This window comes from Phoxinus phoxinus, assembly GCF_949152265.1.
Source record: "Phoxinus phoxinus genome assembly, chromosome: 16".
Lineage (NCBI taxonomy): Eukaryota > Metazoa > Chordata > Actinopteri > Cypriniformes > Leuciscidae > Phoxinus > Phoxinus phoxinus.
Genome location: NC_136891.1, coordinates 11,982,065 through 11,992,660, shown reverse-complemented (window position 1 = coordinate 11,992,660; position 10,596 = coordinate 11,982,065). Strand labels below are relative to the sequence as shown.

Sequence of the window (10,596 nt, the reverse complement as noted above, 5' to 3'; positions counted from 1 at the left end):
AACCAAAAAGAAAGTAGTAAAATTGTATTAAGCGATTTAACATTAATAGATACAGGAATAAATAATTTTTTTGTAATGGTTATACAATGGGACTCTATACCGTCTCCCTGATGGCAGAAGCTGATACATTGGAACTAAAACATGGCTTAACTGACTCACTCACTATTGTCTGTGCATTCTTAAAAAGCAACAATTCGTAAATTGATTGCATTGAGGTGTACTCTCTTACACCATAACTTTCAGTGCAGTTTTCACAAGACGTGCAAGCTGTGATTTTAATCGGACCGAAAGATTGCCATACCAAGTTTGCATCCCATAACTTAAAAGACTACCTAAAACTGCATATGAAAGTAATTGCATAATTCTCTGATTTACACCAAACAGCCTAAGTCTTAAAAAAAACAATCGTTGCTGGAATTTTGAACAAAGATAATCAATGTGGGCTTTCCAAGTAAATGAACGATCAATGACCTCACCTAGATACTTATAGTTATCCACCTGCTCAATTATATTATCATAGATAATAACTGGGCTGTTATCACCTAATCTTTTTGGATCCACTATAATTTCTGTTAGTTTTTGATGCATTTACAATAAGATGATTTACATTACATCACCGCACAAATTTCTCAATATTCGGACTGATACGCTAATATATCATGATATTTCCCTAACAGACTCAATATCACAGTATCATCAGAGTATTTGATAATATAGCTATTATCAAATTTATACTATTTATACTAAATTTTTCTATTTATACTAAAGGAGTCATTTAGAGTGAACAGAATGGGAGCATACGCAACCTTGAGGCGCACCAATACTAATAGATTAAAACATCAGAAAGTGCATTATTTACTTTTACATAATGAGTATGATTGGTTAAGAAAGAAAAGAGCCTTTTGAGTTATGTTGCACTATTGTTTCAGCTAGCGTTGCATTCGGAGGAAAAGAGTGGACGATGGAGAAGAGTCATCTTTAGCCGTTCTTGGCATATTTATTTCACCAGCTGCAGACATCAGTCTCACGGTCAAAACAGTTCAGTTTAACTACGGTAAATCAACTGGGACAAACATACTGATGCAAACAAAAACGCGTCCTCTATAGCCGACACTATAGTGCCCCCCTGTGGCATAAACATGCACAATACAGAACAGTACTGCATTACATACAACTGAGGACATAATGAACATATTTTAACAGAGCCACGTATTAATAAAAGGGTTGACATTACTTTTTAAAAGCTTACCGGGGAGTAACTGCGGCTGAAGCGTATTAAAAGCGGAGCTAAAATCTACAAAGAGCAGTCGTGCATAAGCATTAGAGGTTTCTAGATGTTGAAGAGTCAAATGAGTGATAGTGGTAACCGTATCAACAGTCCCCCTCTCCTCCCTATAGGCAAACTGAAATGGATCCAATAATGAATTTAGACTACATTTAAGTCTCAACATCACATACTTCTCCAGACATTTCATAACTACAGAAGTTATAGCAATTGGTCTAAAATCATTGTTATCAACAGCACCTGTTTTTTTAGGAACAGGTGTAATATTAGTCTTTTTCCATAACAAGGGAACCGTATGACTGTCTAGCGATTGCTGGAAAATTGGAGTATCCAATTAATTCAATAATCAATAATCCAAAGTAGTCGATTGTCGAGTTCACGCGCGTGATCATAGGTAACTAAACCTATGCGCGTGAACTCGACAATCGACTACTTTCGACTTCGACCGAAAACAGGATGTAAATACAGGTATTTGCGCTGGCTGAAATAACATCATTTTTATTCATATCTTTCACATCTTCTGCAGTCAGATTCACCGTGTTCACTCTGAAGGAATCACTCAACATGGCTGGGCACTTGTAATGACACATCAAGGATGTTAAGAGGCTAAAAGCAGGTTTAAAACTTGCCCCATTGAAGTCAACAGGGTGCAAATTTTAAAAAGAGGATAACACGGTGTAGGCAACGCTGATTTTTGTCGTTGTTCTCTGTATTGACAGCACTCCAAATTTACAACAAAAATTAGCTCAATGTTAAAATTGACCGGAGTTCACCTTTAATGCAGATGTCACATTTACTGACAACATCTTCAATTTGCTTTAATATCCCTAGCAGAACAAGAAGTCTCTGGCTCTTTCCTTGAACTTTACGATACCCATGTGTATTTCATGGATTCTTTCAAACATTTCGTCTCGCTTTTTTTTTTTGGCACTACTAGTTTTCCATTTATGAACAAGTCCATTTGTGTAACTCAGTTCCTTTCTAAAAGTCCAGTACTGCTGTATAGGTTTTGGTACTTGGCTTCTTGAGTTTGGCCACCCTGACTGAACCACTTTTCTGACTAATCTCAGTTCTTCATCGTCTAAAGTTGCTGACTTAAACTGTTATTTTTTCCCCCTTAAAACGGGTAGCTGGTGAAGTATAAAACTCTCTTCTATCTCATCCTCTTCTCTGCTGTCCTGAGTGCAATGCTCTTGAAGGTAAGCTCTGCTCAATGCATCCGTAATGTGCAACTATTTTCCTGGAACATATACCATATTTCACCATCAGGCTATACTTTTGCAGTCTCATCATCATTTTCTAAAGTCTGGACGGAGCTTTATGGAGTGGCTTCTTGAAAATGATCTCCAATGGCTTGTGGTCATACAGATATTGGTGAAATTTTTCACCACCATGCACAATTGACGCTTCGTTAAGCCACGCCCAAAAACCACCACAGGCCAATCGTGGCTTAGCAACCATAACTCGGCGCGGGAGGTCTGGCAAGCTTTCGAGCGAGGGAAACATGCCGAAGCGTTGTGCAAATCTGATACCCGGTCTCCTAAACCTAAAAGCCGAGGGGAGAAATGCTGGGCATGGATCAAGCAGTGTGGGACATCCCATTCACAACTAAATGCTCAGTGGTTCATGTAGGTTGTCTACAAACTGCAAGGTTGGTGGTTCAATCCCCGGTTCCACCTGACCAAGTGTCGAGGTGTCCATGAGCAAGACACCTAACCCCAGCTGCTCCCGACGAGCTGGATGGTGCCTTGCATGGCTGAAACCGCCGTCGGTGTATGAATGGGTGAATGTGAGACAACATGTAAAGCGCTTTGGTGGCCATTGGGTCTGTGAAAGCGCTATATAAATGCAGTCCATTTACCATTTAAATATCGACAGGATTAACAAAAACACCTATTGCTTGGAAATAATGACGGTTCTTTGTTCATAGTGCATATATTTGAACGTAAAATAAGACTATTAAAGGCAAGACGGAGGCTCACTGACATGCTTTAAAATATATTTCAGCATTTTATTAATCGACGGCCTAACGTTACCCCTGAGTAACTTTACCCCAATCCGATCGTAGCTCTCCCGGTGTTTGTGTTATTCCACAAGATTTATGAATAAGCAGTTTGAGCAGGCTGGCTCACATCAATTTCAACACTGGTGCTGTACTCACTAGCACTTTCAGACGATTGAAGCTGTCTTGTTGTTCACTCTCCCAATCAGAGGTGCAGTCACTTCTGAAAGATTTGGGATGAACTTTGGTAAGGACTGCAACATGCCTAAGAACCTCTGCAGGGCTGACTTGTCCTGTGGCTCCGGCATCTCAAGAATAGCTCTCACTTTTTCCTTGTCAGGCTTCAGTCTGTCTTTGCCCAGCACGTGGCCTGTGATGCTGATTTTACTTAGGCCAATCTTGCATTTGTTTTTGTTCAGTTTCAGGTTTATGCTTCTCCGTTTTTTTTTACTTCTTCAGTCTGCAGTCGTGTGAGTCTTTGTCTTCTCCCCACACCAGAATGTCATCCATTACATTAACAACTCATTCCAGATGCTGAGACAAACACCTTTGAAACACATCTAGAGCTGATGAAATCCCAAAAGGAAGCCTTGTAAAACTGTACCTCCGTAAGGGTGTATTACATTTTCAAACTTTCGAGTTTCGAACTGTCATCGTCCAGCCGGATCTGCCAAAATCCCTGATTTGCATCCACCACAGAGAATATCTTGGCTCTGGGCATTTCTGCAACAACTTCCTCAGGCGTTTTAAGAGGGTAATCTTCCCTTCGTATTGCTCTATTTAGATCTTGAGGGTCTATGCAGATCCTAATCTTGTTGGGTTTTACTATTGTCACCATACTATTTACCCATTCTGTGGGCTCACCCATCTCTTCGATACGTTTCAGTTCTCTTTCAATGTCTTTTTTCAAGGCCTCTTGAGCTTTCCGGGGAGCGCGAATCACTGGCATGACCTCAGGCTTTGTCTGAATGTGGTGGACCCCTGGAACACAACCCAGTCCTGTAAACAAATCTTCAAATTCACTCAGAATATCTTTTGATGTGTCTCTTGTTATTTCATACATCCTTTTTATCACTCCCAAAGTGTTGCATGATTCTCTTCCGTTGAGAGGCAACTGTTTTTTCAAGGATTTTGGAAATGAATGGTAGTTGTCGAAGTTGGAGGAATCGGCACCAATTTTTTTCAAAATTGGGGTAATGGCAGCAGTTTTAAATGATGTAGGGACAGTTCCGGTGGTTAGAGATGAGTGGATGATGGCAGAAATGAGGGGGACCAGGCTTTAACAAGTTGTGTGGGAAATGGGTCAAGTTGACAAGTGGAGGGTTTGGATTTCCTAACGAGTTCTCTGATTTCTGAAATAGCGGGGAGCTGGAAGGAAGAGAATGAATGTGTAGATGGATAAAAGTCGGCTGAGATGTTTGGTGTAAGGGGTAGATCCAAGGTGCTGGTGGATGTTTTTGATTTTGTCAGTGAAAAACGACACAATGGAGTTGCAGAAAGAGGTTGTATACAAGTGAGGGGGGAGCGAGTCCTGTGGTTGGGTAAAATTGTTAAGTTAGGGAAAACAGTGACTTGGAGTTTCCTTTATTGGCAATGATTATACTGGAGTAGTAGTGGGTTTTGGTGCTAGCAGTGGAGTCCTTATAACTTAAAATGTGATTTTTGTACATATCTTTGTGAATAGTGAGACCAGTTCTTCTATAGAGACATTCAAGTTGCCGACCTTTGGCTTTCATGAGATGAAAATCGGGGGTGAACCAAGGGGCTGAGATGGAAAAAGAAAAATATCTGTTTTTTAGCGGAGCAAGGGAATTAAGAATATTATGGAGTCCATTGTTATAGTGAGAGACAAGGGGCCTCATTTATAAAGCTTGCGTACGCACAAAACGGGGCTGAAAACATGCGTACGCCAGTCCCTTCGCAAATTTATAAAGAAAAACTTGACGTGAAAATATGTGCACCTCCACGCAAACTCTGACCCATGCGTACGCACATTTTGAAGACAAAGCAGTTTGGCGACACTGATGGTGAGTTGAGAAACTGACTGCGGATAAATGGAATTAACCCTTTGCAAAATGGCAAAATTAAGTTTGACATATTTCAATATTTACAATATTTACAAGTTGCTCATAGGTCCCGGTTACAACAAAAAATACAAACTAGAAAAAAAAGTTTGTTGAGACAAACTTTACAGTTTTTCTCAGTCGCTTTGGTGCATTTCTCACATCACTATTTAATGCAGTTCTCAAAACAATTAGTACAAACTGCAAAACCTAGTTGATAAAGTGCAAAAGCGTGTCACTTGCTCAAAATGGATCGCTCATTCCTCAAAAGCAAGTATTCATGTCAATGAAAGTGTCATTGTCATCAAGATGAAAAGTCCTGACACCATTGTTTATGAACAATGAGTTGATTGTGACACCATTGTTTATGAGTCAAATGGCTTTTTCATTATGACGAGATATTCCATCAGCATCCTATCATGTGCTGCAAACCACTGTCTGACGACATCTGAGTGGTGAAAACGCACATTATCCAAAACAGCAACTGGTCTCCAGTTAGACCCCTCTCATTCTCAGGGATTATGTCCCTGTAAAGAGTGTCTAAAAAGTCAGCAGATGTTGTGTGTTGTATGGAGCAAGACGAGGCATATGCCTTTTATTTTCCTGACGAAATGTTTGAATAATTGAATTTACAGTGGTTCTCCCAACATTTGGCTGCACCCTTCGACCAGCCTCAGCCGTTGTGAGGCCGTGATTGACAACATGATCCACAATTGTAGCCCTGATTTTATCAGGGATCCAACTATGTTCTTGGCCTCTTCTTCCCCTTCCCCGTCCTCCCTGCACCATCACCCTCCTCACCCCTCTTCCACGAGGCTGGCCTTCCATTTCTGTGTCACAGTATTGTAGAAATGGTACACACTCTGTCCTGCTTGGTTCATATATGCTTGTAAAGTGGGGGTTTATGGGATTCAGCTCTGACAGTGATTGTAGAGAAGTGGCTTATCATTGGTTGCAACTAATGCTTCACACACCCCTTCACATCAGTGAAAGTTGAGATTCACCTGAGATAAATTGTTCAATTTAGGAGACAATTTCAGGAAAAAAAAGATGAAAAAAATGTGTAAAATTTGCTTGACAGATTTTGACAACTAGTTCAACATTTTTGTATGTAATGACTCAAGCAATGAAAGGAGGACTATTAGTTTTATATGGAATGACTATTCAGCATTCACAAGTATAGTTAATTTTGACTGACATGACATAAGCAAATGATAATGTTAGAAAACAGCAGAGAGTTGTATGAAAGCAATTGATGCATGTCCAAAAGCATTTGCAATTTGTTCGAAGGAATGAGAAACTGCTACTATGATGTGCACAAATGACTAAATGTTGTGTAGGTAGAACTAACTGTTGTGCAAATGTAAATAGTGATGTTAGAAATGCACCAAAGCGACTGAGAAAAACTGTAATATCTAATATTTCATAGGAATATTGATGTATAATTTCTTTCCCTATTCACTTGTTGTGTCTCCCAGAATGCCTGATAAACATGATTTAAGTCTTCTTTGCTGGAACACACATGTTGACAAGCTGTGCAACAAACTGCAGCAGAGGCTTTATTTTTTTAAGGCGTCTAAGGTTGTATGGTGTGAGCAGTCAGATCATGATGATCTTCTACCATGCAATCTTGGAGAGTGTGATTAGATATGGAATTAGTGCATGGTTTGGCAACCTAACAGTTAAGCTGAAAACCAAGCTTGCCAACATGCACAAAACAGCCATGAAAATTATAGGGAGGAGAGACTATGAGCCTATACAGAGCCTGTATGATCAGGCAATTATAAAACAGGCTAAAAAAATTAAATCAGACCCTCAACATCCACTCTTCCCTGAATATGAAACCCTGCCATCAGGAAGAAGACTCTGTGTACCAAAATGTAAAACTAATCGCCTTAAATTATCATTTGTGCCAGCCTCCATTAAGCTGCTAAACGATGTGAAATACAATAAATGTACAATAAATATGTGAGCACTTCAGCACTTTACTTACGATCTCGGTGCAATAGGGCAACGTGCAATATACATACTAGCACCTTAGCTTAGGCACTATGCACTTTATACAAATTTCAGTGCAATGGAGTAATGTGCAACAACCACAATAGCACTTTAGGACTTGCATTTTAATCCATAGAATTGTGTTGTCAACAATGTCCTTTGTATGTTTTGTGATTGTGATGTCTTTGGTGATGTTTTTATTTATTTTTATGAAGCAACTCTGCACTGTGCCCAAGCTGAATTTCCCCTTGGGGACAATAAAGTTAACCTGCAACCAACCAACCAACCAAGTCCTGGTGTCCTCTACAGTGGACATGTATGAAATCAATGCCCTGTTCTGTAACAGAAAGTCATATTTTGATTTGAAACCCTATAACAGTTTTCCTGATATGTTGATTTATGAAATACAATTTGAAAAGTAGTCCGGTTTAAATGAAAATTACAATATTTTATCATATTTCCAGAGTGCTACGTACGTTTAATCACTAAACTAATGTCAGTTATTTTTAAAGACCAACATCCAGACTTAAAACTGTGACGTGTGGTGTCAGAGAAATTCCCTAAAATATAATGCCCACTACAGAGGACAAAGGTCTATGGATCCCATTTATACATGCGATATAATTACCAAACCGTGTGAAGGCCAGTATAAATTATTTTATGAACTTGTCAGAACTCATTTTCCTCGCATTTGTCGAGTGTTAGCGTGTGAGTGTGCAGCACTTTAACAACACTAGAGCGCGCGCGCGTGCAGCGGACAGTGACGTAGACTGAAGCAGTCCAGCTGCAGGAGTTACTGGAGTCGAGTCTCTGTCTTCAACACATTCAGTGTGTGTGCTTATAAACACACTCCTATTGTGGTGTGTGCTGCAGCTGATTTCAATGATCATTCTCTGTGAATAAAGCATGCACAGGTAGCCTACAGGATGAGTGACTGTGGCCAGATGCAGCTGTTGAGTGCGCGTGTCCGTCAGGACAGATGTGCTTCATCAAGACTTCTCCAGGAGGAGACTTCATCTGATCCGCTCTCGGGCGGTGGGTCTGTCTGTAGCCCCGCCTCCTGCAGCTCATCTGTATTTATAGCTTATTGCACCAGTGTAACAGTCATCAGCGCAGTGTATCTGCATTCACAGCGGACTCAGAGGAGATCCACACACGACCAGCATGACTGAGACTCACTCCGACTCCGAGCCACACACGATCAGCATGACTGAGACTCACTCCGACTCCGAGCCGACTCCTGCCGCACCCGCGCCGGAGGAGAAGCAGCAGGAGAACGGCGGCTCCAGGGTCTCCGAGAGCGGGGAGAAGGCGCCGGCGGAGTTCGAGCCCCCAGAGGGCGGTTGGGGGTGGGTGGTGATGCTGGCCTCCATGTGGTGCAACGGCTCGGTGTTCGGCATCCAGAACGCCTTCGGTATCATGTTCGTGGCGCTGCTGAAAGAGTTCGGCTCCGGGAAGGACGACGACGACGACCTCCGCTTCAAAACAGGTAACAGCCATTTCCGTGATCGACAGCGCGAGCGGGGCGCGTGCGGATTCTGAAGCGCTTCTCCACGTGTCGTCGAAGGGGCGCGCGTCACTGTGAAGCTCTCTTCTGACTCACTGTAATGATCAGCAGCGAGCCTGAGGCTGATGGAAGTGTGTGTCCACACAATCCTAAAGCTCTGTCTGCTTCACACACACACACACACACACACACACACACACACACACACACACACACACACACACACACACACACACACACACACACACACACACACACACACACACACACACACACACACAGTGTTTGAGACACACCAGGGATAGTTGTCACACTTTTACTACACTGAATGTTTCAAAGTACGAGTTTGTTTATGAAAATTAGTTCAGGTTCTGGCTACACTTTATTTGGTAACACTTTATTTTACAGTGTCATTGTTACATGTACTTACCATAGTAATAACAGTACATTATGCACAATAACATGCAACTAACCCTCAACCAAACCCTAATCCTACCCTAACCCTTTAGTAATTAAATGTTGTTAATTAATATTTCTCAGTACTTAAATATATAATTACACTGTAACAATGACACCTTAAAATAAAGTGTAACCTTGTACCATTGTAACCTTGTACCATTGTAATTACTCATTAAGTACTGAGTAATATTAATTAACTACATGTACTTACTATAGGTTTAGGGTTTGGTTTAGGTTAATTGCTTGTAATTATACATAATTTTCTGTCATTACTATTGTAAGTATATGTAGCACACAAACCTACAAAATCATAGACTAGGAAAAATACACTGTTTATTAAACGCACACGATGTGAAAACATGTCAAACAATAGGCCTATATGGAGATCTGCCATTATAGTGTCTATTATAGGCTTATCAGTAAAGCATTGCAAAGCACAAAACAACCCATGAAACTCATAATGTTAAATCATTGTTTTGGCCAACAGACACAAAACCCTGAAATTGTGGTCTGACTTGAGTTTGTCGTGAGACAACAGTCCAAAGTATTCATTATAAATGTGCCTTCTTGTATTATTGTATGTCAGTGTATAAAAACACTGCTAACTCATGATAATATTGGTGCTTTAGTTTAGTTTTGACCACCGTTCAAAACCACTGGCCGAGACTTTAGCAGCACTGGAAATGTGATTGTGGGAATGAATGTGTGATAAAACACCAGTCCTGTGCTGAACGATTGGAGAACTGGTGGTATCCCTGTTGAGTTACTGTTATTGAGCTGAATGCAGTGACACGAGTCCGCTTTTACATATCAAACTGGTTCAGCATGATGTGATTAGTTTGACTGATCGTGGCAGAAGACATCGAGGCGGACGCTTCAGTTTCCTCACTCGCGTCACATCAGTTTGTTTCTGTCAATGATTTATTCCCCTGTAGAGGATCACTCATTTACTGCCGCTCGACAGAGCTAAACCTAAAGCAAACATGTTTTTTCAGTTCTCAGTGTTGCTGGAAGGACAGTCTTTAAAGCGTGTGCGGTGTGATAGTTAACAGATGTTATATTATACCCTACAGCTGCACATATAGGGATGTGTCGTGTGTTGATAGCAGCTCTCTGCCATCAAAGATGATCCTGTATGAGTGTGTGTTTATGAGACGCTGCAGTGATGAAGCTCATCTACGTCTGAACGTTTATTACGCTCTCGACAGCTCAGCACAAACAGATGAGGATGGCGTTTCTCTTCATCTTACACCGAACATGATTATAATGAAGCTTATTGTCA

General features: G+C 40.9%; 1 protein-coding gene across 2 annotated transcripts in view; it reads left to right on the top strand.

Moving 5' to 3' along the window:
* Positions 1–8,370: 8,370 nt before the first annotated feature.
* slc16a10 (solute carrier family 16 member 10) overlaps positions 8,371–10,596 on the top strand; it is a 44,062-nt gene continuing 41,836 nt past the window's right edge. For both annotated transcript variants that reach the window (XR_013800609.1, XM_079638939.1), the window contains exon 1: positions 8,371–8,837. Coding sequence is in view for 1 of the 2 variants with exons in the window: in XM_079638939.1 (XP_079495065.1) it covers positions 8,513–8,837 (325 nt within the window). In the remaining variant the exon portion in view is untranslated. The remainder of the gene's footprint in view (positions 8,838–10,596) is intronic.